We start from the raw sequence: 26,020 nt of genomic DNA on the forward strand, positions 1-26,020 counted from the left end.
GGGCGTCTTACTCTTCGGGTCTACGAACGTGATGTGCTTACTTCATGTCTGGGCAGGCTGGGCTACTGCCTTCCAGAACGACGGCAGAACACCTTCCGTTCCAAGACCTTACTTACTCCGAATGCATGCGACATGCGAAGTGCATCGTATTTATATTATTCGGCCTTGACCGAGCCGTCACATTGACCCACATGCTCGCGTGTCTTCGATAACGTGTAGATTGCGCCATGCAATGCGGCGAGAGCTTGAGGGCTTGCTTAGAGGTCGATGGCTGGGAAGCGAGATAGTAGGTTGGAGCTCTGGCAATGGTGTAGTGTAGCTGATGACTTCTGCGTATCCGTCACGTCTATCGCGTCCTGCGTTCAGCGCGTGATTGCTCCAACCAAATCCAGCAGGTATACTAGAAGGCCAAGTGCCCAGGACTTGGCTGCCTGCCGAGCCTGCAGGTCTGGTTGTACCTGTGCTTTTCTCGCGTGGAATCGCGTCCGGTCCGGTGGGATGCGAGATCAGATCTTTGATGATATGGACACTTGTAAGGTTGAAAGAAGAAGGTGAAGAACTTAAAGCGCGCACGGCGTAAAGATGACAGGAAATAAATCTGGAAAATCCAAATCCTTCATTCATATGAACTTCGGGTTTCGGATGCTATATCTCAAGACATCCTCAACCCAGATACCACCCAACCTATACATTGTGTCTAAAACATCTTATCAAGAGCTCTGCGCCATGCTGGCCATGAAGCTCGCTTGGCCTTGAATTCATCCCACAGTTCCATGTCGATCTCACGACGACCGGAATCGACATCAATTTGAGATGTCTTCATCCATGCCTTTTTCTTCCAAAAGTATCCAATGGCGTAGAACAAAAGCACAACGAAGAAGGCCAGGTAGGAGTAGAAGAAAGATTCAGCGTCCTTTGGAGCAACGGCGGTATAGAACTGTTTAAGTGTGTTAGCATCGGGAGTCCTTCTGTCGCAACTGGGGCAACTAAGCGAGTGAGCTTACCTGAGCAATCAGAACAAGAATAACAAGGATGAATCCAACCCAGGATCCATAGACACCAAATATGGCCTGGAATGGCAATTCATCGAGAGTGTGGCCGTGGTACTTCCAAGCAGATCTGAAGCGAATGTGGGCCAGGCAGATGCTACCCCATGTGAAAAGGGCAGCAAGACCAGAAAGCGCCTGGAGCCAGCCGAAGACCACAGCACCGGAGCTGGCAAGCGAGACGTATGCGATTGGCCCGAAGGCGATGATGAAGATGGTTGCGAAGAGTGGACGTCCAGCCTTGTCGATGTACGAGAAGAAGCGTGGCGCATAGCCTTGTTCGGCCAGAGCACACAGTGTTCGCGAGCCTCCATAGACACCGGACAAGCCGATCGAGACGACTGCCGTCATGATCACAACGTTGACGAAAGTGCCGAATGCTGGGATGCCGGCGTTGTCGGCAACGATGACGAATGGCGACGCAGAGACGTTGATGTAGTCGCCACCAAGGAGTCTACCATCATCGTATGGGACCAGAAGACCGACGAAGAACAATCCCAGGATATAGAAAAGGGTGATTCGCCAGAACACCTGCTTGATAGCGGATGGGAGTTGCTTCTGTGGGTTCTCAGATTCGGCTGCAGCCAAACCGACCAACTCAGTTCCAGAAAATGAGAATGCGGCAGTGACGAATACACCACAGAATCCTAAGAACCCATTGTTGAAAGCACCAGGATTGTACCAAAGGCGAGCGCCCCTAAAATAGGTCAAAGGTCAGCACATGTCTCGAACACTGGAGTGCTGCCCAGTCGACGGTTTCTTACCAATACTCTGAATATTGTCCATTGCTAGGCCCGCCACCGCAAGCGAAGATTATACCCATGATCATGAAGACAATGATTGTCGAGAGCTTGAGCAATGACACCCAGAACTCTTCCTCAGCATAGCCTAGGACACCAAAGAGACTGATCACCACGATAATGATCATGAAGAGCGATATCCAAATTGCCACGTTTGGCGTCTCTTCAGGCGTGTCTATCCAGAAATAGTTGACTGTCAAGCTGGCAACCACGAGTTCGAGAGGTAAGACAATGGCCCACTGCAAGACGTAATTCCAGCCCATGGCGAAGCCCCATGCGGGATCGATGAAGCGGACAGAGTATGTGTAGAAGCCTCCAGAAATAGGATACATGTAGGCGAGTTCACCGAGAGCATAGACGACGTTAAACATCATCTGCAGTCCATGTCAGCCGAAAATTGCATTGGCCAATGGGTTTCTACTCACTATGCCGATAATACCGAAGCAGAGAAGCAGAGAAGCAGGGCCGCCTGTGCGCAGAGCGCTTCCCGATCCGACGAACAAACCCGCACCTATCGATCCTCCGATGGCGATCATGTTAAGATGACGGGCTTTCAATGTCTTGTTGAGGTTATTGTGCTTGTCTGAAACAGGTCGCTTTCTGAACGAGTCTGGAGATAAACCCAAGCGGGTCATGAGTGGGTATCGAGGTTGCTCCTCGTATGTAATTTGGCCATCATGGCTGATGTCCGATGCGGAGGTGTCGACAGCAGGCTGGAAAGCCTTCTCGGCGTCGGCCATGGTGTAAAGAATCCTCGCGAGGGACTCTGTCGTCAATAACAATGATAGGAATAAGGAAATGCGACAGAGAGGGCAGCACAAAGCCCATCGCTGTGGATTTATACATGCCACGAGCATCTGGCAGCGTACCAGCAGCGCCAGCCGCTACTGCAAGCGGCGCAGGTGCCAGACCCTTGCGCCGTCTTTGTGCCCAGCCGGTGAAGGAGCAGAACTCTTGGAACCAAGACATTGGCACGCCAAGTCCGCCACGAGCTGGCACACCACGAGCGCGTGAAATGCGCAACGAACCAATGTGCGGCGCAGGCCTTTATCGTAGCTTATCTCGTTTCGATACCTCCATCCTCGCTGGGATAGATGTCCGCGATCCTTCGAACAAAGCGGCGTTGTGAGGCTGTTCTTTGGAAGCCTTTGTTCTGCATCGAAGGCTGCTAATCTCGGCCTTGGTATTGGCGTTGCACTTCGCCGATGAAAACCGGCTGTAACATCAAATCATTAGCTGATTAAAACACGCGGAAGCAGCGTGAGCACGACATGAACGCCTGGAGTCGTGCACGGAGGCACAACTGCAGCTGATTTCGTTACATAATTAGTCGGTTGTGAAGATGGAGAAGGCGGAGTCGACTGAAATCTCCAAACGACGTTAAAGCGGCGGGAAGTAGCCGCGCAAGCGAAACCTTGCGCCTACGCTAGATAGCCTTGATTGTAGCAGACTTTTAGCGTCCCATTCCTTTGGGTTCCTGCGGGACTGTCTCCACCATTCCGGCTAGGAAATGGCCCGATTATTAGGCGTACGATAGGACCTACTAAGCTTACGGAAATGCTCGGTTTTATGTATAGGCTCGGCTTGCCTAATTAGGCTGTTATAGTAGCTTCTAAGGTATTGTTACTATCTACTACTTCTTCTTCGGCCTCTTAATAGCTCGTAGTATTGTCGCCGCCTTTAGTCGCTTACGCTTGCTATTACTACTATATTTATTAGAAGTCCGCCTCTTACCTACTACCTCTCGTAGAGCATTATTATTATCTAACTAAGAGAAGTCTTCTACTGCTTCTAGGTCTTGTTTTAATAGCGAAGCGGCTCCTACTAGCGAAGTAAGGTCTACAAGCTCGGCTATTTCTTCGATAGTGTCTAAGTCGAGCGGCTAAGCCGATTATATAGATAATAGCGACTCGCGCGGCTACTATAGTAGCGGCAGCTTCGAAGGTAAGAGTCTAAAGGGTAGCGGACTCGGCGTAAGAAAGTCGACAATATAAGGGCGCGTTAGTAATAAGAGCGTCTTATTAAGCCGCAGAAGGTTAAACGCTCGAGGTCTATATTTAGTCGCTAGTAGTAGTAGTAGTAGTAGTAGAAGAGTCGGATACCGAGGCAATTGCTAGCGAGTTAGAGTAATAGGTTTAGGTAGAAGTTATTATTAAGTCTACTATCGCTGTCGGTTACTAGTTAATTAAACCTTAGGCGCACCTTCTCGAAGGAAGTTATCTAGTAAGAAGTTAGCTAGCTAAGTAAGCGTGTCTTTAATACGCTATAAGAAGCTTCTTATATATTTGTCCTTTAGCGTACTATTACGGATAGTCTTATCGTTACGGACCGCATAGAAGTGCTATAAGAGGCCTTCTATACCTTCGTTAAAGTAAGCGCGAAGGTTACGAAAATAGGGGTCGCTAGCAGTATATTAAGTCTCTTCGAAGCCCTTAAGGAAGAGAGTAGTACTATCTCGCTGCCGCTAGTATTAACTGATTTCTATACTATTAAAGCTATAGTAGAAACTAACGTAGAGCTGTTGTTGCTATAAAGTAAGCGGCGTTACAAATAGGTAGTGTCTTAGTATATAGTAGCATAGCAAATACTGCTAGAACTAAGGAAGGCAATTGCAGTAAGGCAGTTGTCTATTACGATACAATACAAGGCCGTCGTATAGTAGCAATGCCTTAGCCTTATATTCTTCCGTAATAGCTAGTTGTTTCCTAACGAAGTCCTATATAGTAGGAGGTATTAACTCCTCGAAGTATAGCATCTCTTTAACCTTCTAATATTGCGTACGTTTGCTAATTCTATAGCTTTAAAGGTCCGCCTTATATAGTTGTCGAGCGTCGATTGTTAGTAACTTAGTTATAGTACTATATATCGTTAACTAAGGGAGGTCCTTCTTCCGGTCGTATTTAATAGCATTATAGTATCCTTCTAGTAGCAATGTAGTACGTATTTGTATAAGGACTGGATTGTTTAAACGAGCCTATATAGCCTATTTCTATAACTTGTCCGACGACTAATTCTTTAGTAAATACTAAGTCTCTTCTTGCTTATTAAGAAGCCGCAACTCCGCTTCTATTATAGTAACAACTTCTTTAACCTCTGCCTTACTCCGAGCCTAATAAATAGCTCTTTTAAATAGTCTCTAGACTATAGGGTACTTAAATTTAGGAAAGTGTCGAAGGAAGGTCTCTTTAGCGTGCCGCTAGCAGAGATATAGTCGTATTTCCTCGTCGAAGGACAGTCGAATAGCCGCTTGTTCTTATACCGAGTCGTTAGTTATAGCTAACCTCGGCTTCTAGCGAGGGCACTACTACTTTAGGACTCGGAAAGCAGCTTACTAAAGCCTCGCACGCTGTGTTTATAGCAATATATATATAGCTAGCATCTAACTTTCGAATCTATTGCGGACATATACTATAAAGAGATACTAGCCTATATTAGTAGTCTTATGCGTTACGTCGTAGAGAAATAACTAATCCTAGATTAGTCGCTACTTTGCGGTTCCTATAGCCTAGTTACGTAAGCGGGGTAGTAGTAGTAGTACACTTACATCTCCTGCTAATCTATTATCTAACAACTGCCTCTACTAATCCGCCTGCTATATAATGCCCTTATAAAGGCGCCCTTCTATAGTTACTAATATAGCTTTATACTATAACTAAGCGCCGTTTACTAGATTAGTTAATAGCGATAGCTCGTTATATAGGTTCTCGAGTTAGAGGGAGATATTGCCCTTCTTAGCAAAGGTTACCTTCTTCTTGTCCTTCTTCTTCGACTATTTTATTATACCTTCCTTTATACGATAGCCTCTAATAACGGCAAAGCGGTTAGTATTACGACCTTCCTTTATTAAATAGAATATATAAGCTATATTATAGTCGTATTAGTCTATTAAGTACTCGAGAACGACCTTTAAGCTATTACTAGCACCTCGTACGTCCTACTAACTATTAGCTTCTAACTAGGCCTCTGCTATCGACTTAAGAGACAATACTACCAAACTTACTATATAATCTATCGAATAGCAATATAGCGAGCCCGCCTCGGTACTAGAATCGGGGGACGAAGAAGCGACCTTATATATATAAGGCTCCTTATACTGTTTCGAGCGATATATAGCAATTACTATACATATCGCATTATACCCTTCCTTATAGAACTCTACCTTCCGAATACTATCTAGCAACTCGCGTAGCCGATTAGTATCCTACCGATAACGACAATAGTATATTATTCGCTATATTAAGCTATCCTTATGCCTCTCCTATAGCTTCTAGTACTAGAAGTTGCTAGCAAATAGCTATACCTTGTTGTATTTGTCTATATCTAAGAATAGGCTATTTAAAGGTAGATTAAAGAGCTAAGAACGTAGTAATATATTAAGGCAAGAGGGGATTAAATAAGCTATTATAAAGAGCGTAGATTAAAGAGCGTAGATTAAAGAGCGTAGATTAAAGAGCGTAGATTAAAGAGCGTAGATTAAAGAGCGTAGATTAAAGAGCGTAGATTAAAGAGCGTAGAATTTGCCTACCTAACTGCTAATAACACCTTTTATATAGCTATATAGCTGTTTCTTCGTCGATATAACGACTAACTACTACGATATAAAGTTGGCGACTGACGAGTCCTCGGCATGCCCGATTTAGCTAGCAAAACCGGCTATATCTCGATCTAATTATCGACTCTACCACCACCGAGTATGTCCGTAAAATGTGAGCAATCGACAACAACCCTGCACGCTAAAAGTCTGCTACATCCAACACCATCTGCCTACGCTTCTTTCGCATCTCTCCGCTGGTACAGATAGATGTAACTTACACTTGTCTTGCAGTCTTGGTAGATTGTTGGTATCATCAGCCTCGCGAATCAGATCGCCGCCCCCAGCATTGCATATTCTGCTGCACCCATCGCACGACATCGACTCTGCGAATCACAACGTCTCCTCCAGCAGCACATGGCTCGTCCAGCCCATAGCACGAACGTAGATCTTACAGCTCTCGAGGAGCCTCCCTTTCACACCGCCCGTACCTCTTGATGCTTCATTGGGCTGTGTGTACACATCTTGCCCCTTGAACGCGCCGATACAGGTATTGAACTCGAGTGGTTTGACCGCACGCCAGATTTTGACGATGTCGTCCGGGTGAAGAGGAACGCGGTTCGGTATGCTGCGGTCCAGTCAGCTGGATCGACACAGAGATAAGAGACTTAGCAGAAATGACAACAGAAGATCCAGATGGGTGGGGCAAAGCACCTACAATGAAATTCTCACAGACGTCGGGTGTTTTGAGGAGACGTCTTGCTAAGGTGAAACTAGACCACCATCATCCTAGCCAAGCGCTGTTGGAGATGGTACTGCTCACCTCCAGAAGAACGTGAAACTGAACACTCCATCTTTGCCCGGCACAGGATTTGTAGCACTCGGGCTCGTAAAGATCGTGTCCGCGATAAACAGAGTCTTCTTCCAATGTAACAGAAGGCTACCAGGGAAATGGCCTCCAGCCAGAATCGCAGTCGCGCCAGATCCGGGCAAAACGTCCGTATAGGTCTCCGCCAGAAATCGAATACCCGCGCCAGGAGAGTCTGCCCGCTCAAGCCATATCTTGTCAGGTTCGCCGACATAGACCGGACACTGGAAGTGCGAGACCCTTCGGACCAAGTCGAATAGTAATGAGGGTGGCTTATGACGATGCACGCCAGTCCACCTAAAGAGACGATCTTGTCTATGGTGCCTTGATCAAGGTATGTGATTAGGTCCCAGAGGATATTTCCAGCTGGAGTCTGGATCAGTTCGGCGCGTTCACCGATCGCGAACTGGACAGCGAGTCAACACCAATTCCTCTCAACACGCTGCTAGAAATGACTTACGGGTGGATAAGTCTTCACACTCCAGATCTTTGGATTTTGCTTGTCTTGCCACCATTCATTCCTATGGCCTTGCTCCTCCAGCTTTCCCAAAGTTGTAAAGACCTGCCCTTCAGCAGGAACATATTGTCTTGGATCATCACATATCTTGCATTCATCTTTGCCCGAATCCGCAGTCACGTCATACTGAGCGCCACACTCGTTGCAAATGAGCAAGTCGTCGGACGTGCGCAAAGTATAGGAAGTGTTTCCGCTCATGATGGTTTGTTCACCTGAACTTGCACCATGATGGACACTGGCTGGCACATGCCCTTCTGATACTTTCGAGCTATTGAGGTACAAATATGATGTCCTCCGCAAACTCTCAATCTCCGCGCAGGGCGTGTACAGCTAAGCAGAACAGCAGACCCGGAATGCTTTCATAAGACATCGCAATTGTTCCGCATACATCTACAGCAACTTTTCGATTCCTGTTTTAGCAAAAGATCAACAGTTCCAGAGATCCTTCTCCGCACAGAGGAGCTAGGAACTACTACCTGTAGTTCAGGTACTACGAGCAAAGCCAGGATGCCCTAGCGATCGCACTGCAGGCAAAGAACTCGATACATCTGCCTCACCTGACGATAGAAAATGAGAATTATTCTTATTAAGAAAGCAGCAACAACGCACCGCGCGCAAACATGGCTCCCGCTTTGCCAACCCACGTCTCATGAGCCGAAAGGCCCGAAACGCCTCCACAGCGCCACGCATGCACAGGAACTTATTACTTGTCCTCAAAAGGAAGCTCGAGCAGTCAAAGTTTAGAGGCGTCCGGGGTGCGAGCACAGTGAATAAAGACCGACCGGCATGCTTTGCGTTATTTGGGAAAAATACAGCTGTAGTCTCGATAGTGTACATTGATGAATTCAACAATTGCATCCAGCAGTCAGACTCCTCGCCTTGTCACGTTTCTAATCTACTGAAGACTCATGCAAGCAAAGCTCATCTTCGTGACATTGGCAGCAGTCGACTCACCGCCCCATCCCGAAGGTGCATCGAGACTCCACTCCATGTTGACGTATGGCCAGCAGATGCTGCCGTCGTTCATTGTGACCATATCTCCAGCAAAATACGTATTGTTGCTTACCACCGGGTTGCCAATTTTGGAGCCAGAGCTGTCGACGAGCTGGAAATATGACCCGCTGAGAGTTCCGCTGCAACCCATGGCGATGAAGTCGCAAGAAGGCTCGTCGATTTGCTCCCAAGTGACCAAAGCGTACTGGTCGTCGAAAACAGCGACGTGAGCATTGCTTCGATCTGGGCCTTCTGTGGGCGTGAAGCAATTGACTTGACTGTCCCCATCTGCTGCGCCAACTTCAGAGCTTGCCTGGGCTGAAACCTTGGTCTCCTTGTCTGAGAAGAGAGCGATAGCAACGCGGCGTCCATTCGTACGGTTCTGGCAGTTCGTGTATCCTTCACCCATCCACGCGTTCTCAGCGAGGTCGACTGCACCACGCGAGACCCAGGCAAAGATGTATGATGAAGAGTTGGCGAATCTTGCAAGACCAGAATACGAGCCAGACATGCCGCCCATCGCTTCACCTCCGGCACCGTTTGTGGTGTTTTCGTTTGAGACTTTGACACCGGTGCTATGCATGCCTTGGCCGTTGGTGTTCAGCCAGATAGCACCTTGGTCCTCAGTACAGATGCTGGCGAATGGTGCCTTTTCTGCTGCCTCGAACGCAATACTAGTGTTGTGCGAGCACCCCCAGGAGCTTGAAGCGCCATCAATGGTCTCAAGTGTTCCATTGCTGTTAATGTATTGGATGCTGTCGCCGAAATGACCTTCTGCATCTCCAGTGTAATCCGTGACGACGAAGTAGGCGCCGTACAGCTCAGCCTCGTCGGACCAAACCAGATCCCCATTCATGTCAGGACTCATAGACAGACCTGCTTCCTCGTGCACACCAGGGCCAGCCACGAAGGTCTTGAAGGTCTGCTCGCCGTTGGTGTAGCGATAGATTGCAGGTACTGGAGTGCCGCTTGGGGGAGCATTTTCAACCGTGGTGGCAATCGGCTCATTTGCAAGCAGGGCGAAGCCATCGTTATGAGCTACCAGACCCCCGGCTTCCTGAACCGCATCGACAGTTACTGCAGTTCCAGTGGCAGTGAATGCTGATGGATCGACATGCTGAACGTGGACACCGCTGCCACTTGCATCCAGGTAGGCGACGAATCCTGTCTTGCCATCTGGAGACACAGCAAATGGCGTGCGGCGATGGTGTGGAAGTCCAGTCCAATAAGCCTCCTTGATAGGATTGGAATTCGCGTCCAGATCAACAGCATCGACGTAGGTCTTCAGATTGAGCGAAGGATCAGCTGCAGCGACCAGCGCAGCAGCAGACATAAGGAACGAAGCGGCACGCAATGCCATTGTGAAAAGAATGAAAAACTGGGCTTAGAACTTTTGTGAATGCGCGACTCACATCTCGTCTGAAAGGCGGATACATGCTATTTGAATTGCCATGCGCGGCCGCACGGTAGACTTGGCATTCAGGAAAACATGAGTGAGTCGGCTCGAAATATAGACGTCGTCCTGCCAGGCAATATGAATGAAACGCAATGGTCCAGTGTTGAGGATAGGACACTAGCGATGGTTCCAGACGGCTAGAGAGCCACGTGCGGTGGCGGCCGACACAAAACGCGTGATGTTGATGAACATGGTGCGATCCTTCGTATTGCTGTCAGGCGATACGGGCGGAAAAGTAGGACGTGGTTGTCAATGTGTATGTGCAACGAGAGAGAAGCAGGAGTGCATGAGTGAACGAACAGTGCCAAGCGAGACTTTGGCTAGCGCCAACCAATATCGAACCAATTGTGAGCGATCAAGTAAGCTCTGCGGCTCTTACCGAACTTGCCATCTTGATCTCGAACATCACTCGGAGAGCATTGGGTTTGAACGATTGTGGATGTAGCGCACCACAGGCAGTGAAAATGGTCATCAACCCGACATATCTCGCGCAGCGCACGCGCTCGTGTATGCTGATGCCATGAACAGTTGTGAAAGGGCCACAGACTGACCAGAGAGCAGCCAAAACCTGGGCCGATGCGAAGACAAGAGTGCTGGCCAGCTACCGAGACTGGCTGAGAGCGGTACGTACAGAAAGCAGTCCGCTGTGGAGTGACATGAATATTTGGATCACAAAGAGCTGGGCGGAGAATGGTCTGGTACAAGAGGCGGGAGGCGGGGCGCATGGACGTGCGGGATCAAGACGACAAAACGGCAGGAGGGAAAAGCTGGTGAAGATTGCCATGGCCACAAGACAATGATCGATACGCTTCAATATTTTCCGGAGCCACAGCTGACCTATGTTCACTCCCGCAGGCTCCGGAAGTCCAGACTATGTACTCCCTGAATATGCCAGTAAGCGCGATACGGACCAAGATACGACAAGAATACGAAAGACATAGATACGTCAGCCAACTGAAAACGGTGGACGTGCTACTATTCAACAGCCACTCGGAATTTCAGGTACGTCAGCAATTCCTCAAGGCACCTAGAAGCCCTGTAACGCAGACGTGGAAATGAGCGTAGAGCCAGCTCTGACATTTTCTCGCAGGAGACACTCAATTTCTGGAAGCAACTTACACACGTCCTCAAATACTTCCGCGCAGAAGAAGAGCCGAAAGCGAGATTACCGAAGAACTTCATCCAAGGTTTCATTGAGGGCAGGAACTAGGACACGAGCGCAGGCGCGGTGAGGCTGTGGCATTCTGTACATATCATACCCTTAGGACGAGAGCTGCTACAATTAGGGCAATGCTCGTGCGAATGTCATGATTTATGGAAATCGTAGTGTCCCGCGCACAACGACGGAGATTTCACTGACATACAGCAGTCACAGCGACCATCTTTCGGCAATGCTCGCTCCCAGGCCACGTGCGAAGAGTTTCCCAAAAGATAAGCCTCAGACGATTGACAGAAGACGTTCCAGGAAACTCGAACATCTCAACCCTCCAAATCCTCATACAACGCAAACCTCAAATCCCCCTCCTCCAAAATCCCCAATCGACTTCGAATCCGACTCAACGGCACATCTCTCAAATCATCCTCAATCACCGTCTCAATCACACATCCACGCACAATCGCCACACGCGAATTCCCACCAGAAGATACAGAATCCACGAGATCCGCGATCGTAAAATTCGGCACATGGACCCAATACCAGATGCTTTCTTGTTGACGTCGTACATAGATCTGATGAAATGTTCTAGGCAGGAGGATGGGACTGTTGGTGGAAAGTGGAGAGTCTGGGTTTCGGTGGTGGGGTGTGAGTGCGAGAGAGATTTTGGCGCTGGTGTGAGGGAATGGATGTTCGGTGAGGAGTTTTGGAGGTGGTGGGTTGGGGTCGGAGTTGGAGAGGAGGCCTTCTTGTGCGGTTTGCTTCACCGAACGGTGAGGATCAGAGGTGAGGCGGATTGTGTGGGACATTTGTGGTGGTTTGCCTTGAAGATAGTGTTCGTGCTTATTTATGGAGGGTCTCTCTCCGAGGACTACTAGTATAGCCGATCTCTGATCTATGGGATCTTGATAGAGTCGCATCGCGGTTACGGTAGACCTCGCGATCTCGATGCGATCGATATTTGATCGAAGTTGAGAGTGTACAGGATCTCCCAGTGACTGAAAACGAACAGCCTCTTACGAAGACCGTCCTGCTTCTAACCCGTATTGCCACAATGTCTATTCCCTGGGTCTGGAACTCCAACGGTCCTTGCATTGCCCACAGACAAGCTGAATGTCATCTTTGCGACGTTCTTGAACGCACAAGGTGGCACGAGCGTGGAAGATGTCGTGAACACGAAATCTTGCAAGCCGATCTATAATCCCACACGACTCGCCGCTCTTCTTGTGTGTAGTCCAGAACCAGACCACGACCGAGAAAGCGTTCGTGCTGCAAACGTCATGTATGTCCCAGGACTTCGCAAGCATCGATCACACGAAGCAGAGCTGCACGACACCAATAATTTACCCGGAAACGAAGAAAAATGGCAGACAGCAGCAAGACCTTCAGAAGATTTGCCAAAACGGTTCGAATCAGAAATCGTCCGCCAGCGAGAATCCGTGCGTTCCAGACTGCGCGGCGCTTTCCACGATGGCAATCAAATCGATCCAATGTGTCGAGACATACGGCGCTCCTCCTCCCCACACCCGCCTTGCCATTTCCTTTGCACTGACACGGAACAGCATTACACAGTCTACGTTCGCGGAGCTACAGATGATTCCTGGACACCTGTAAATGTCAGCGCTTCCACGACTCTTCGAAACTTACTGAACACCTGGTCCCGTTCGCCAGAGCGTTGGATGCACTGCTCTGGAAGTGAAGGGAATATGAATTACGAAGAGCTGAGCGATGGGGTTCTGAACCGTAGTATTGGCGAGCATTTGCGAGGGCGCGGGGGGCGGTATTTTATGGTTCATGATTCTGCTTGGACGAGTAATTGGTCGCCTTTCAGCTGCGGAGGATGTTGAGGACGTTTTCGAGGACTGTCGGGCAGGATGTTGTGGACTGTGCTTGCGGGCTCCAGTGCTCTGGTTGGGACCAAAACATCTGATGCCCTCCTCTTGCGGTCCCAAAGACCCGTTCTGACCTGACCAAAAACTATTTAAATCAAAGCGAAGTTTTCAAACGCGTCTTTTGCTGCCCGGAGCCCAAAGGTCACGTTCAGTGCCATACAGCGCCATCTAACCAGCTCAGATGAAATCAGAGCAAAGTCGTTAGACGTATGTCCTCTCCCAAGACAGAGCACGAAGCTCAAGTTTGGTGTCAGACAGCGCCATCGAACCAGTCGAGATGATAGCTTGACATGTCGAATCCTTATCCACGGCCATCGTCACGGTCAACCATCCTCCACAGTGATCTGCAGCTCACTGTGAAGTCCTGCGACCGGTCAGGACAGACAGGCATCAGATCTTCAGTCGAAGCTTGAAAAAACTGACTTCCGAGACTGACAATAGCAACCACGAGCAACAACAGATCACGCTGAAAGCTAACAGCCCAGGATCTCTGATGCCGCTTCGCAGGCGTCAGATCTCTCGGTGAAGTTTGAAATTGTTGACTTCGATGCGACCCTCAACTCCAACAATGAGCACCTACTCCGGTGTCATGTCGCGCAAGAGTCACCTCTTCAGCCGAAACTTGATGAGGCTCGTCCTGAATTATTCCACACCCTTGGTCCGTGCTGAAACAGGCCCATCCAAAGCATGGCTTCGGCGAGCGCTGTATTCGCAGCAGGTCAGGCAAGTGTCATATCCAGAGCCGTAGCCATGAATGATGGCTTGAACATGATGGCTTCCGCCTAACAACACGTGATCAGGTGTCTCGCCGCTTCTTTCAAAGCACCCGATATTCCTGACCGCATGTCGAGCTGGAGAACGACCACATTCGAAGCCTTGAAAGCCTGACCTATGGCAGGGTTCCAGCCTCAAACGCGACGACCTCTTCACGGCCCGAAAGGCACCGCGGGATTTCGTGGTTCGAAGATCCGGAAGTATGCTGCCGCGGTCGAAGCTCTTGAACAAAATGGAATCGAACCCTTTGCAGGTCCAACACGACTCTCTGTAGAATCATTGATCTTTGAATCACTAAATCGTTGCCGACTTGGTACATCACAGCGCTGGATGGTCTGGCGACCACCGTACGTTGACTTCTGCCCCCGTACACACCGCCTGAAGTTTGCCAGTGCGCACACTCCAACCAACTCCATCAAGACAGGCTATCTGAGGGCGGGCCTCCGTCGCACTGTCAATCTGAAGAAAGTCGTTCAGCATGGCGCGTTCTTGGGCACCCGAGGCTCATCCGGACATGCCTGCGTGGGAACAGGAGCCGTAATGAGATCTCCAGACGATGCACGCTCGTAGAAATGCATTCAAGTCTAGACACTGGAACTCACTTCGGAGAGGCCTTCTCGCAAAGAGCTCATCTCGAAGACAATCGAAATCATATCCTCAACCGCCCTAGCTTGTAAGCTCCTCGTCTTATTCAGGCCTGCTTTGACACCACAGCAGATCTTACTGACAGGCTTAACGCGGGGCGGTTGGGTGACTCGAAAATCCTTTCCTTTCATGCAGCCGGCGATGCTTAGTAGATCGGCGCCTTATTCAGCTGCGCCTTCTGGCTTGTGCTCTGTCAGACTGACGCCTGCTCAGCTCGGCCTTCGGCGTCTGTACGGCTCAGCTATTTGGCTGGCGGCAAGGTGCAAAGTTCTGCCTTCTCAGGGCGGCGACTTGCTTACATCTGCCTTTGCTCAGCTTTCTGGCCGACGGCGGCGACTGACATCTTCTTGCTCGGCGTGCATGATTAGTGACGTCTTTCTCCGTGTACTCGCTGGCAACCTCTGCGTCTTGCTTGTGATGAGGGAGACGGGTGTGAATCTTTGCTCATTCTTGAAGCTTAAGACGGTTTGCGTTCTTGACAGCGTATGTATCTGGAGGACAATGAAACATTAGCAGCTGCATGATGCTGCGACATGTTTGCCTTGGGTGTCGTGCAGGCAACACGGCATCGTGTCCATGGACCGCTACTGAAGTGGGCGAGAAGGGTGCCAGGACGAGGCGCGCAGCGAGAGGTGGCCACATGTTCAAGGAGTTCGACAGCTGTAACGAAAATTGATTGAGGTGTACTACCGTCGTAGTTGCACATTGCCGTCGCAATGTAACGAAAGCCTCGTTCAATTCAGACAGCTACCAGCGCTCGCAAGCAACATACTCTCTGCTACTGCCAGATGCGTAGGAAGAGGTGCAGTCCAAAGCTGTTGGCGTTGCTCTTGCGGGCTGCGGGAACGGACGTGAATCTGTGATGACGCAAGGTAACCTTGAGAGAGTGGCCCACGCAGCGTCCTTGGTCGGAGCTGGAGGCGAGTCTGTGAAGGCAGCAGTCATCGAAGACATCAGGTCACTAGCGGCGCCACGGCAAGAGATGTATGCCTGGAGACGATGGAGCTGCAGACAGGGCCGGCATCAACTCGTTGGACAGTGGTGAAGTCTGAGGCCAGCCGTGAGCTTGGCGTGCAACGCTCCGCCTGTGAGTGTGTAGCCAGAGAACAGCACGGAGCTGCAAAGGAGATGCCGATTCCAAGAGCAATGTAGTCTGCTTGAAACGCGTGATCATCGAGCATACACGCCGGCGTCGGTGTCGGCCTTGCATTATGTGACCAGCGCGGAGAAGACAGAGGCCATCGACTCGAGGAGCGGTGAGTCCGGAGCGCGTAGGAAGGTGGGTAGTGGCATTATTAAGCGGAGGAAGAGATGCGAAGAATGCAACTGGCAGAAGTGTTCGTGAAGTAGGGGAAGTTGTTTGCAGAGACTGAGCACAGAAAGACGCGTCGCGCGTGTTATGACGAGGAGATGTGTGAGTGAAGATGGAGGTGTCGGAAATTATTGCGAGAGGAGAGGAAAGCTGCCCGCAATTTATTGACCAACGCAGCACAGACTGCTTGGCAAACTTTCGAGTCACATGTTATTCTACGGTGAGACGCAGGGAAGATCCATGAGCGATGCGATACGCGCCGATGAACGTGCAGCCATGTTTCAGCTATGTATGTAGACAGGCACACCAGCAAAATGCACTTTCCCGTCCCATCGTATCTCCCTATCTACGCCAGCATTCGTTGCTGAAAGCAGAACTCCAAACTCCTCGCTAGTATGTACCATTCGTGACCCTTTGGAGGCATCATCTCATCTGTCCCGCTGTCTTTCGCTGCTTCATCCGATATGCCTGCTGAATCGATCTTTTTGCATCACTTTCTTCTCACCCCGGAGGACTATGCGAATAATTGCTATTTTGATCACTTCGCCAAGCACCTGCGTAACCGTTCGATGGATGCGACTGTATCGGCGGCAGTCGTATGTGCTGCTGTTGCTGCTGCTGCTGGCTGGGTGGTGGATTTATAGAAAAAGGCCGAAAGGTGGGACCGGCGGAGGCACTTCCGGACTCTTGACCAGTGGATGGTCGTGAGTATTGGCTCCAGTTGTTGCTCGTATTACTGGTGATCGGAAAGGACGGACTAGAGCTGCTGGCAAGGCGGAAAGGAGATCCCGTCCTGGTGGCCAAGTTGGTGTTGCCGAAGGTGCTGCCGTAGTCGTCGGGCGCAGCGCTGCTCCTAGCGTGGCTACTGGGCGGTCTAGCTGTGTTACTGACGGGCTGTCTATAGCTGTCAGCAACATAGGCCTGACCACCATAGTACGAAGTAGGACGAGGATCGGGTAAAGAATTGGGTGTGCTGTAAGGTTGTGTGGATGTGCCATGATGCGTACTCGTATTTGTGGACTGCCTCTTGGCCGGCCTTGGAGGCTCGTCGTCGTCCGAAAGTGTCAAGTCGATCACCGCGCTCGCAGGGCGCTTGTTGCTCTGTTGTGCCGATGTGGTCGAAGGTGCTGCGGACGGTCCTCTTGATGACAAAGGCGGCGTATTGATAGCGAAGCCAGAACCAGGCATCGGTGACAGTAACGAAGGAGTAGAGCCATTGCCGATGGGAACGCCGTTCGTAGGTCGTGATTTTGAAGTCGGGTCACTGACTTCCACGATGTCATCGTCATCGAAGTCATCATCGTAGTGTGCGGGTTTACCTCTACTAGAATGACCGTTCGGCTGTGAATCTTCTTCTTTGAGCATATGCCACTGTCCATCTGGTTCAATGTCCACCTTCTCGACCGAAGTTGGCGTCTGCTGCAGGATCTCTTCGAAGTACTTATCAACGCAGAGGCTCTGGAAGGAGACGCTCTTCGAACACACAGGGCAGGACCACTGTGGAGCCTGCTCCTGCAGGTGCATGAACATTGATCCATCAAAGCACTGATTGTGCGAGCAGTTCGTCGATCTCACTGGCAGTGTGATGCGCAACGTCGAGATTGGATCTTTCAGTGACATTCGTACCGAGGTTGCAGCGATGTCCGGATCCGCGTTGGCCTTGTTCATTTCGTTCAGGACAGTCTGCTTCGTGATGATACCACCGCCGTGCTGTCCTCGCTTGATGCGTTCTGTTAATGCATCGGCTGAAACGTACTTCACCAGATATACCGCAAATGAGAACCGCTTCTGAGTCAGTGCGTATGTTATAGACAACTGATTCTGATAGCCACCGTGTTTCCTAACCTTGTCGGTGATATCGGCCGGTTTTGTCGATCCTGGCTTATTCTTCAACCCTTTGAAGTTGGCGCGAACGTCATCACCATTGATCTTCACCTCAAGCTGATTCGGGAAGGCAACGTCGACATAGCCGTATGCAGAGATGCCAGTGCCGCAGTACATCAGAAGCTTGAGGTTGGGATCTAGTTTCATGCGATTCACTTGATCCTGAGTGAGGGTCACATTGGATCGCACGGTATGCCTGTTCTGTGGCATTTCTGTAGGGCCATCTGTAAGTTTCCATCGTAAGTGCGCTCAAAACTGAAGCATGGAGGGGCGGGAAAGATATTTACCAGGTAGATCATTGAGCGGCAGGACTTCTTCGTGGCCTTCATAAAATGGACTCGATTTGAATGGATCTGCGCTGCAGTTAGCCGAATGCGCGCATCGTCCAATACCAGGTCGTGAGCTCACTTCGACCTCCAATGGGGATTTTATGGCCGCCATACAGCGCCTGTCGACCGCCTGGCGGCATTTGGCTGTTTTGTTGCGAGGTACCGTTGGAGTGTGAATACGTTGCTGAGGAGGAAGGTTGCGACGCTCGTAGCGGGGCTTGACCGTGGTTGCCCACTCGATGGTTGAAGATGTCGAATTCGGTCTGATCGCCTCGCTTGACGATGGTGTTCAAGACTACTCACGAGTGTCAGAAAGCTCACACGACCTGCAGACTTTCCAAGTGACGGCGGTGGATCTCACTGTCAGTGCATCTGGCCTGCAATATGGCCTTGGTGCCGGAGACTTGATAATTGTACGCTTTGCATATTTCCTTCAAGTCGTTGTTCACCAGAGTCTTGATGCGCGCCTCTACAGACCCTCTCTGCTGCTGCATCACATGTCCGCCAGATGCCATTGCTGTGCGCTTCGGAGCGCTCTCGCCGGAGTGGGGGATTTGCGATGACTCGAGGAAGGATATGGCGTGCGGTCGATATGAAGTCGTAGGTTTGGCGCTCAGCTCGGTGCTGGCGAGGGGTACTGAAAGCGCTGTGCCAGCAGCTTATCGGGTAGTCGACGGTGTATCACAAGGAGTGCGAGTGGTGCAGAGGATCAAAGAGAGGGAAGGCTCCGACTTCACATTTGGTGTGCACGCATTGACGAGGAAGGCACGACCAGCGCAGTTCCGGCGATCTGTGAACAACTTGAACTCATGTGAAGTCCACAGACTATTGTCACGCCGCACAATGAGAGTGCTCGAGTACGACCTCACACGGTCTGGTGTCTTCGCCGGGTGAAGTCAAACGGCGAACATCGAAGGCAACCCGCAGCACGCAGCACGGTTCACTCACAGACGCCGGCGGTGATCTCGGCAATCGGCCGCGCTTGTGGCTGCTGCCGCCCGACCTGCATATCGATTTCGATTATTTTCTTGCGGTCTACATCACTGCAGAATACACTCGACGCTGCGATGGGTTCAAGCGCAAGAGCAAGCAGAATCAAGAAGAACAATTCCGCGCTGAAGAAGCGGGTATTTGGACCCGTTGAGCAGGCACGAAATGAGCGACTTTCCGCAAAGCTGCTCGCACTGGCAAAAGCACCCAAGGACGAGAAGATGGACATAGAGCAGGAAGGTGCGTCGCAATTTACGGAATCGTCACAAGCAAGATGAACATTATGCTGACGCAATTGCCGAAGCAGGCGCAAAGGAGATGGCGAAGGAGAATGAGGCAGCGGCGGAAGACGTCGAAATGGATGCTCCCACGAAAAAGACTCGAAGCAAACGAGAGGTTAAGCGCTTGCAAGAAGCAAGAGCACAACGACAAGAGAAGAAGTCACGCAAGCGCGCACGTAACCAGGTCGCGTTTCCGAGCAAGAAGAAGGGTGGAAAGCGATGAGCTGAAAGGAATTCGGATTTTCCGAGCGCACAACATGGCAGCCATAAGGTCCAGGGGCTCTTTTCTACGCTGAAAGGCGCATGGATGGAAGAAATGGTCAGCCTGTGGAAAACAGGACATGCAATCCGCCTGCTGGGCTTGGTTGAAGAGCAAATTCACGTTGGGATGCAGTGAGCATTAGCGAGGCGTTCAGGTGTTCCAAATAATGAAGAACAGGGAAACAAATGAAATGGGATCTTGCAGAGGCACAATGTCAAAGAGTCATATCCATAAACGGCCTGGGTTCCATTTCCATCACGCTACTTTTCTGAAAAAGTATTATGCGCCGATTCAGACATTACATGCATGTACAACTAAGTGTGTAATAGTAAAAGGACGGATCATGTTTTGCCTTTCCTGTGCTTTCATGTATGGTCCAAAAACAATCCTTGTCCTTGGGTATCATGATACTGGGGTATGGGTATCAACACTTTCTTCTCCCATCGCGTTAAAGAGTCAAAAGAAGAACTGGACATGTCCCTCATGCCCAAAGGTGTAGAGTATGCGTGCCAATAGAAAATCATAACATTTCCGTCCGCGTCGTTAGCGCCATTGTGTTCATGTGCAGTAAGTAGTGTGCATCATATGTTCTTGTCGACTTTGTTCTGCATTCTTGCCAGAACTTCTCGGTGACGGTCGTGCATTCCACCCATTCTCATATGGACATCGATCTGTTTCTGCATCTCTTTTTTGCGCTGCTCTCGAGCTTTGGTCTCTGCTTCGCTCTGCATTCTTGCTGCTCGCAACATATCCATTTGTGAATCAGCATGGTTGTATGAATTCCTCGAGCTCGTTGCAATGGCGTTGCTAGATAGCCAAGCACTCCAGTTCATGGCTTGCTTGTTCGCGTTGTGTGACGTTCGTCGGGGCTGGTGAGAATCGTAAATTGGTTGCTGAGTTCCTGAGGAAGAAATTCGAGCAGGTTTGGGAGCCGGAATTGTGCTCGAACCGGGAATTGCGTTGACCAGAGGCGCTGGCACCATCGAGTTGCGAAGGGTTTGCGCTGACATGCGAGTGTTCAGTGGCAATTGGGCCTGTGAAGCATTTTGCGGCGAGAGAATGGCTTGTTGCTGGACGAGTGCTTTTCGTTCCGCTAGTGTCATATCTTCAGCTCCTTCTTCATCGATGGCAACTCCGTCGGACAGTGACGTTGCTGAGCTCTTGCCTCCAGTGGAGCCTTCTCTTTTGCTGCCTCCCAAGGTCGAAGCTGTCTCGATGATGACTTCAGGTGTGGAAGCCATGAAGGAAGTGGTTGTTACCCGGTTTGATAGCCGCTCACGACGCTCATCAAGTAGATTGGGAGTGGCCCGGCCGGGCATCAGGGAGAGCCTATTTGGCACCTGCGAACTGCGGTCCGGCTTGAGCGTTGGAGGAAAGAAGTCACGAGGTGGCTGTTGTGGTTGTTGCTCGAGCAGAGGTGCGGATACCTTACGCTCTTCGTCAATCATTGGTGCAGAGGTTAGAGCAGGATTACTACTCGTCCTCTTCGCCAAAGGTGTCGACCAATCCGCATGGCTTGCTGTGGAGGCATGAGCATAGATCGGTACCGCAGCGCCTCCTGATGGAGTGTGAGAATGGCGCTGGCTGATCTTCTTTTCCGCCTTCGAAGGCTCAGCTACCTTTTGAGGAAGAGGTGGTACGGGAGGCGGTAGTGGCGACGCATTGTTTTCTCGAGCTCTGGCCTTTTCTGCGGCGTCGTCCATTTCGACTTGAACAGCATCAAGCGTGTGCTGCGGCACTTCTTCGAGAGGTTCCGGCTCAGCTCGGGTGACCTCTTTGGCCCATTCGCCCGTCCTGTAGTTTTGTGCGGCCTTCGATATCCGCTTTGGTAACTTGTCCTTGAGCTCAACTGGCTCTCTAGGTGTCGTGCTGCTGTCTGCTCCAATAGAAGGCGATCGACCTAGTGTGCCCGGCGTTCGTGGGCCGACCGAGAGTCGACTCGATGCACCGCCAATGCTCGGGGTCTTTTGAGGTAAACACAACGCTTCGTCGTCATTGTCTTCAATGAACTCTTCCTGCAAGTTCAACGGCGATGACCCAGATCCATAAGGAAAGTAAGAGGATCCGGGTCGAGAAAGTGCTTTTGTGGAGAAAGCATCCATGTCTGGGCCTTCGGCCATAGTGGCCGCAACAGATGACGCCAGGTCATCTTCTTCAGGTTCCCATTCTTCTTGTTGCGGTGCAGCTTCTTGCGCTGCTGAGGCAAGTGAAATTCGACTTCGGTCCTTAAGAGCACCGGCACCACTGATGCCAAGGCCTGGCGTTGACGGGCCGGCAGTCATTGATGGAGAGCGGGTTAGCGGTGAATTCGCACCGCCATCTCCAAATGTGAGCGGCGGCAAACTAGGCACAACCGAAGGTCGCCTAGACGAGCCCGAAAGAAAGTCAAAGCTTGCGGTCGACTTCCGTTTGGACATGGACGACCTTTTGCCAATACTATCTCTGGTACCTGGGCGCATGTTGACCATTGCGAAAGAGAATCGTTTTTCGTCATCCTTTCTGGAGGTGTTATAGCTGTCCGCGCCGCTGTCCTTGCGAACAATGTTGTCCGTCGATGCCGATGCCGAGCCGATATGTACCGTTGGTGCCTTCTTCTTACCATCGTAATCGCCTTCCCACGCTGCGCGGTCGATGGCCACCCGAGTCTCAATGTCTCGTCCGACTTCTGCCTCCTCTGCATCTCTAAGCTCTTGCTCGCGAAGCCGGTCGGCCTCTCGTTTTGCTTTTTGCTCCTTCACGATCTTCCAGATCTTGATTTGAGACAACGTTCCGAGAAATGCAACGATAATGATGGCCGCGAGTTCCGCTCTCATGTTACGATTGATTGGGTAGGTATCAGTGAAAAGGGGGAAAACGTCGTCGTTCAGATCTGCTTGTTGTCAGTTTTGTCGACGATACGAATAACGCAGAGACTCACTCCAGATGTACATCCAAAACTCCTTCAGTCCGGCTTTACTGAAACAATCGATGCCCAGGACAAAGGCGACAGATCCAGCGAAAGACGTGCAGCCAATGATGCCGTACACTCGAGTGTAGCGGCTGATGTACAGGGAGAAACATGCTGCGCAAAAGACGCCAATGAGGATGATGCGCCCGACCTGATTCTGAATCAAACCACCTGGAGCCAGAGTGAGGAGCCACATGGCAAAGCAGAAGCCTCCCAAGACACATCCGAAGCCTTCGGAAACTTCCTTGAATATCAAAGCCAGAGAGCCCAAAAGACAGCCTCCAACAACTCCGGCAACCACATATGCACCTTGAATGGCATCTGGAACCGGCGGGTGCATGAGGTAAATGACAAGGACCTCAATTCCAAGCGCGATCAATAAAGATGTGCTTAGGAATGTCTGTGTGGGTCTATGCTTGATTCCCACGAAGGCCAAGATCAATCCGGCAATGATCAGGATGGCACCGGCGACTCCACAAGCAGGTGTAATCTTTGGCTTGATGGGCAAAGCATCTTCATCCTTGTTGGCATCCGCAGGCAAGGTCGCATTCGAATGTGTAGTATCAACGTTTGGGGTGGCAGTCGGCGCGAGCGTGATGGGTGAAGTGGCATCTCCACTGCTGATGTCGTCGGACTTCGTCTTTGCTTGGTCTCCAGTGGTAGATGCAGATGCGGTCGAAGTTGGACTGGTCGTGGTGGGCGTGCTTTGGACATTGGTTTTGCGGCTGGCGGGAGCGCTGTCTGTGGCAGTGGCAACGTCGTTCTGTCTCGCGCGCAAGCCAATCCTGCCGAGCGGTTCGGCGCAGCATAGAGCTACAAGTAGCGAGATCAATGAGTACCGTAGACGCATGATCGCCCTTGTCGTCGACTGAGATTGATCTGCGCCAGGTATCGAATGGCCAGGTCAGCTCCAGTCAGCTCAAAAGACTCTTCAGCATCTCCAGACTATAGGTGGTGTTGCTCGGGGTCCATAGGTCAGTGCGAAAGGCTGGTCCGGTGCGGTTTCAGCAGTGTTCGGTAGGCGGTAACGCGCACATTGTCGACGTTTAGCTCGGCAGCAAGCGGAGAGGACCAGGTGACGAAGATGGAGGACGAAATGTTGCGTCTATATCACGAAGCCCTGCAAATGACCAACAGGTATTGGCTGGCAAGGTTGTCCCGGCACATGCTTGAATGAAGGACAATGTCAGAATCAGGCCGAGTCGTTCAGCCATTGACAGGCCAGCAGGCTTCCCTTTCCAGCCCCGAGAGAGCGGTGCGTCGCGCGCAGCCGCAGCGTGCTAGAGCCAAACTCTGCTTCGCAACGAGGTTACGAGGGCCACTCATACCATCGGAAACGTCATGGAACGATAATAGCACAACGGCTTCAGAGCCACCCGTCCATTCTGGGACGCAGCAGAGACCAATGCGTTGAATGCGATGTCTTGGGTTTCGGGGCCTGCGGCTGCGTGGGCTCGTGAAGACCAGGAGGCAGGAGCTGCAGTCGGACGCGCGCAATCCAACCAGACAGGCTCTGAGCAGCACGCGTCTGCACCTGATTGTACAGGATGAATGGCGGGTGATGATCGGGCTCTCTCAGACCGCCTCACCGCCACCAGCAGCCGTCAAAAGCGTTTCGGGCGAGGAGATTGCACGAAGCTATGCGAGATGAAGTCGAGCTTTGCATCCACTCAGCACCCTGCACCCCGAAGCCCTGGCGATCGCCCGGCGCCCGGCAAGAACCTCTTTTCTCGCAACCCTGCACGTGCTGCCCGTCTCCCGAAGTCCCCGTGCACCGCCGACGCTAATCAATAAGATGTACCTGTATACATACAATGGCGCCTGCCCTGCGACCTTTTAATAAGTACACCTCTCGTCGTCGACGCTCGTACGCCTCTTGTCGCACTCTCAAGCACACGAGCACTCGGACATGATTCATACGCCGGCATTGTGCTTTCGCGCGCTTTCTGCTTAAGCTGCCGATCTGCTTCTGTGCGCGGGAGATCCTGGAGTAAAGTGCATCGATACCTTGTTCCTGCGCGATTTGCCCGGGAGCCGTGAGACGCTGAGAGATCGGCCTTCAGCAGCAACTCAGCTTCATCGCTCCGCCACATCCAGATCGTCACCTCACCTCCTTCAAGTTTGCCTTTGGACAAAGCGTGGGCCGCACGAGACCTTGCAAGCACACCCTGCCATTTCACCAAGACTATGAGATGCATCTCCCGGTCAAGCAGTCCTCGCGCAGTGCCATGAGTACGTCACAGTGAATCTGACCCAACAGCCAGCTCGCGCGAATGCGATGATGCTTTGCATCCCAAGATAGTGGCCGGGCAATGAAGGATACCCTACACTGATGGCAATAGCGCATCAAAAAGTCGCACGCGATATGCCTAAAAGCTCGAAGTCATGGCTCCAAATTGCGCATTCGTGTCAAGTCTTGTCATTGCCATGCATTTGTCATTTCGACAGAATGCATTGTCATGCAGCACCGAAGATTCGTCAGTCGTGTGTCAACCTCACGTGCCGAGCTGCACAATTAACCTCTCGGCACTCATCGAGCTCTCGACGTTGCTAGCGATGAACGAAATGCGGATGATCTGATGTGGCATCGATCGCCTTTGAGGCATACCAATACTGCTTGCGTTATAACTTGTAGCCAAGCTAGGGACTTACATGCACAATAAGGAGCTGGAACCTACTACTCCACCTTAAGCACCTTTTGCAAAGACTCCTAGCACGATCCGCGGGCAACACTTTCTGCACCTTTGCTCGGCCCAGCCTTTACTAGAGCCTGCCCTTGGTGCTTCTCATAGACCTCCCTGACAGCATGCTGAGCACTCTGTCGTGATGTCATCGGTGCCTCGGATAGTTCTAACCTTTGTAAATTGATGATCTTTCCATCGGAGAAGACAGCGTATACATCTTGCAGTAGGAGGTAAATACCGCATCGAGGCCGATGGTGTCCAAAACTGTTCTTCACTCCCATCGGCACTCGTGACTGGTTCACGTGCTGTGTTTCATTATTATACCTTGTGTACTGCTTGATAGTGTTCGAAGGGCTGGTTCGCTGGCATTTCGGCTGCGAATTGTGACCTGATGTGTGAAGGCAGCATCTTCCTCAATATTCATCATGCTCGATCATGAGGCATCACTTCTATATTCATGCCCGGTAAGTGTTCTATCTCTCTGATCCTCTGGTGTCTCTCCTCCAGCAATCTCATTCGCTGGCTTCAAGATGGAGCCAGAGGGTTCGGCGATCTGGGCCCGCCGCCTCAGCTGCACCTGCAAGCTGGACAAGGCGACATGCTCGTTAGCATTTGAGTGCAGGACACCTGGGAAGAGAGCATTTCTGCCACGGCTT

The 26,020-nt window shown here is 51.0% G+C and overlaps 12 protein-coding genes across 12 annotated transcripts; 3 read left to right on the forward strand and 9 right to left on the reverse strand.

Moving 5' to 3' along the window:
- Nucleotides 1–600: 600 nt before the first annotated feature.
- Nucleotides 601–2,618, reverse strand: MYCFIDRAFT_56514 (uncharacterized protein). The gene is made up of 4 exons (XM_007928875.1): nucleotides 2,272–2,618; nucleotides 1,811–2,220; nucleotides 1,005–1,743; nucleotides 601–937 (listed from the first exon to the last, which is right to left on the reverse strand). The coding sequence occupies exons 1-4, from the start codon at nucleotides 2,584–2,586 to the stop codon at nucleotides 698–700; spliced, it is 1,704 nt and encodes a 567-aa protein (XP_007927066.1). The 5' UTR covers nucleotides 2,587–2,618; the 3' UTR covers nucleotides 601–697.
- A 4,152-nt stretch (nucleotides 2,619–6,770) lies between these two features.
- MYCFIDRAFT_188812 (uncharacterized protein) lies at nucleotides 6,771–7,960 on the reverse strand (the record flags this gene model as incomplete). Its single annotated transcript, XM_007929240.1, has 4 exons — nucleotides 6,771–7,005; nucleotides 7,201–7,469; nucleotides 7,526–7,651; nucleotides 7,706–7,960. 4 exons carry the CDS (start codon nucleotides 7,958–7,960, stop codon nucleotides 6,771–6,773), a joined length of 885 nt encoding a protein of 294 aa, XP_007927431.1.
- Nucleotides 7,961–8,657: 697 nt separating this feature from the next.
- On the reverse strand, nucleotides 8,658–10,088 carry MYCFIDRAFT_77746 (uncharacterized protein; the record flags this gene model as incomplete). The annotated part of the gene is made up of 1 exon (XM_007928960.1): nucleotides 8,658–10,088. The coding sequence occupies one exon, from the start codon at nucleotides 10,086–10,088 to the stop codon at nucleotides 8,658–8,660; it is 1,431 nt and encodes a 476-aa protein (XP_007927151.1).
- Nucleotides 10,089–10,675: 587 nt separating this feature from the next.
- MYCFIDRAFT_63363 (uncharacterized protein) lies at nucleotides 10,676–11,421 on the forward strand (the record flags this gene model as incomplete). The annotated part of the gene is made up of 4 exons (XM_007928911.1): nucleotides 10,676–10,718; nucleotides 10,773–10,834; nucleotides 11,067–11,213; nucleotides 11,302–11,421. 4 exons carry the CDS (start codon nucleotides 10,676–10,678, stop codon nucleotides 11,419–11,421), a joined length of 372 nt encoding a protein of 123 aa, XP_007927102.1.
- Nucleotides 11,422–11,690: 269 nt separating this feature from the next.
- MYCFIDRAFT_175509 (uncharacterized protein) lies at nucleotides 11,691–14,806 on the reverse strand (the record flags this gene model as incomplete). Its single annotated transcript, XM_007929241.1, has 19 exons — nucleotides 11,691–11,804; nucleotides 11,835–12,362; nucleotides 12,418–12,441; nucleotides 12,467–12,546; nucleotides 12,574–12,659; nucleotides 12,701–12,912; nucleotides 12,956–12,987; nucleotides 13,019–13,341; nucleotides 13,371–13,432; nucleotides 13,464–13,540; nucleotides 13,566–13,774; nucleotides 13,800–13,835; nucleotides 13,864–13,877; nucleotides 13,908–14,017; nucleotides 14,047–14,163; nucleotides 14,187–14,408; nucleotides 14,432–14,533; nucleotides 14,561–14,593; nucleotides 14,623–14,806. 19 exons carry the CDS (start codon nucleotides 14,804–14,806, stop codon nucleotides 11,691–11,693), a joined length of 2,565 nt encoding a protein of 854 aa, XP_007927432.1.
- Nucleotides 14,807–15,415: 609 nt separating this feature from the next.
- MYCFIDRAFT_203857 (uncharacterized protein) lies at nucleotides 15,416–16,085 on the reverse strand. The gene has a single exon (XM_007929242.1). It carries the CDS (start codon nucleotides 15,883–15,885, stop codon nucleotides 15,637–15,639), a length of 249 nt encoding a protein of 82 aa, XP_007927433.1. The 5' UTR covers nucleotides 15,886–16,085; the 3' UTR covers nucleotides 15,416–15,636.
- A 248-nt stretch (nucleotides 16,086–16,333) lies between these two features.
- Nucleotides 16,334–18,715, reverse strand: MYCFIDRAFT_188816 (uncharacterized protein; the record flags this gene model as incomplete). Its single annotated transcript, XM_007929243.1, has 4 exons — nucleotides 16,334–16,455; nucleotides 16,995–18,095; nucleotides 18,364–18,495; nucleotides 18,562–18,715. The coding sequence occupies 4 exons, from the start codon at nucleotides 18,713–18,715 to the stop codon at nucleotides 16,334–16,336; spliced, it is 1,509 nt and encodes a 502-aa protein (XP_007927434.1).
- Nucleotides 18,716–19,043: 328 nt separating this feature from the next.
- Nucleotides 19,044–20,745, forward strand: MYCFIDRAFT_207989 (uncharacterized protein; the record flags this gene model as incomplete). Its single annotated transcript, XM_007929244.1, has 5 exons — nucleotides 19,044–19,090; nucleotides 19,117–19,430; nucleotides 19,465–19,660; nucleotides 19,703–19,864; nucleotides 19,911–20,745. The coding sequence occupies 5 exons, from the start codon at nucleotides 19,044–19,046 to the stop codon at nucleotides 20,230–20,232; spliced, it is 1,041 nt and encodes a 346-aa protein (XP_007927435.1). The 3' UTR covers nucleotides 20,233–20,745.
- MYCFIDRAFT_211499 (uncharacterized protein) lies at nucleotides 19,992–20,745 on the reverse strand (the record flags this gene model as incomplete). Its single annotated transcript, XM_007929245.1, has 1 exon — nucleotides 19,992–20,745. A coding segment is annotated over one exon (431 nt), but the record flags the coding sequence as incomplete, so codon positions are not given.
- Nucleotides 20,746–22,528: 1,783 nt separating this feature from the next.
- MYCFIDRAFT_17490 (uncharacterized protein) lies at nucleotides 22,529–23,188 on the reverse strand (the record flags this gene model as incomplete). The annotated part of the gene is made up of 2 exons (XM_007928721.1): nucleotides 22,529–22,602; nucleotides 22,651–23,188. Coding segments are annotated over 2 exons (612 nt in total), but the record flags the coding sequence as incomplete, so codon positions are not given.
- A 387-nt stretch (nucleotides 23,189–23,575) lies between these two features.
- On the forward strand, nucleotides 23,576–25,199 carry MYCFIDRAFT_175513 (uncharacterized protein; the record flags this gene model as incomplete). The annotated part of the gene is made up of 13 exons (XM_007929246.1): nucleotides 23,576–23,631; nucleotides 23,655–23,690; nucleotides 23,731–23,832; nucleotides 23,860–24,018; nucleotides 24,051–24,162; nucleotides 24,191–24,283; nucleotides 24,319–24,449; nucleotides 24,476–24,523; nucleotides 24,573–24,716; nucleotides 24,755–24,892; nucleotides 24,924–24,981; nucleotides 25,023–25,115; nucleotides 25,146–25,199. The coding sequence occupies 13 exons, from the start codon at nucleotides 23,576–23,578 to the stop codon at nucleotides 25,197–25,199; spliced, it is 1,224 nt and encodes a 407-aa protein (XP_007927437.1).
- A 31-nt stretch (nucleotides 25,200–25,230) lies between these two features.
- Nucleotides 25,231–25,788, reverse strand: MYCFIDRAFT_175514 (uncharacterized protein; the record flags this gene model as incomplete). The annotated part of the gene is made up of 5 exons (XM_007929247.1): nucleotides 25,231–25,256; nucleotides 25,289–25,320; nucleotides 25,355–25,366; nucleotides 25,398–25,726; nucleotides 25,753–25,788. 5 exons carry the CDS (start codon nucleotides 25,786–25,788, stop codon nucleotides 25,231–25,233), a joined length of 435 nt encoding a protein of 144 aa, XP_007927438.1.
- Between the last annotated feature and the right edge of the window lie 232 nt (nucleotides 25,789–26,020).

The sequence above is a fragment of the Pseudocercospora fijiensis genome (assembly GCF_000340215.1).
Source record: "Pseudocercospora fijiensis CIRAD86 unplaced genomic scaffold MYCFIscaffold_5, whole genome shotgun sequence".
NCBI lineage: Eukaryota > Fungi > Ascomycota > Dothideomycetes > Mycosphaerellales > Mycosphaerellaceae > Pseudocercospora > Pseudocercospora fijiensis.

What these genes read in the sequence shown, in the direction of transcription:
- MYCFIDRAFT_203857 (XM_007929242.1), bottom strand. Translation starts at nt 15,885, where the DNA reads ATGCAAGGCCGACACCGACGCCGGCGTGTATGCTCGATGATCACGCGT.
- MYCFIDRAFT_56514 (XM_007928875.1), bottom strand. Translation starts at nt 2,586, where the DNA reads ATGGCCGACGCCGAGAAGGCTTTCCAGCCTGCTGTCGACACCTCCGCA. An exon ending in GGACAATATTCAGAGTATTG is followed by an intron (nt 1,744 to 1,810) that starts GTAAGAAACCGT and finishes GACCTATTTTAG; the next exon opens with GGGCGCTCGCCTTTGGTACA. An exon ending in TTCTTGTTCTGATTGCTCAG is followed by an intron (nt 938 to 1,004) that starts GTAAGCTCACTC and finishes ACACTTAAACAG; the next exon opens with TTCTATACCGCCGTTGCTCC.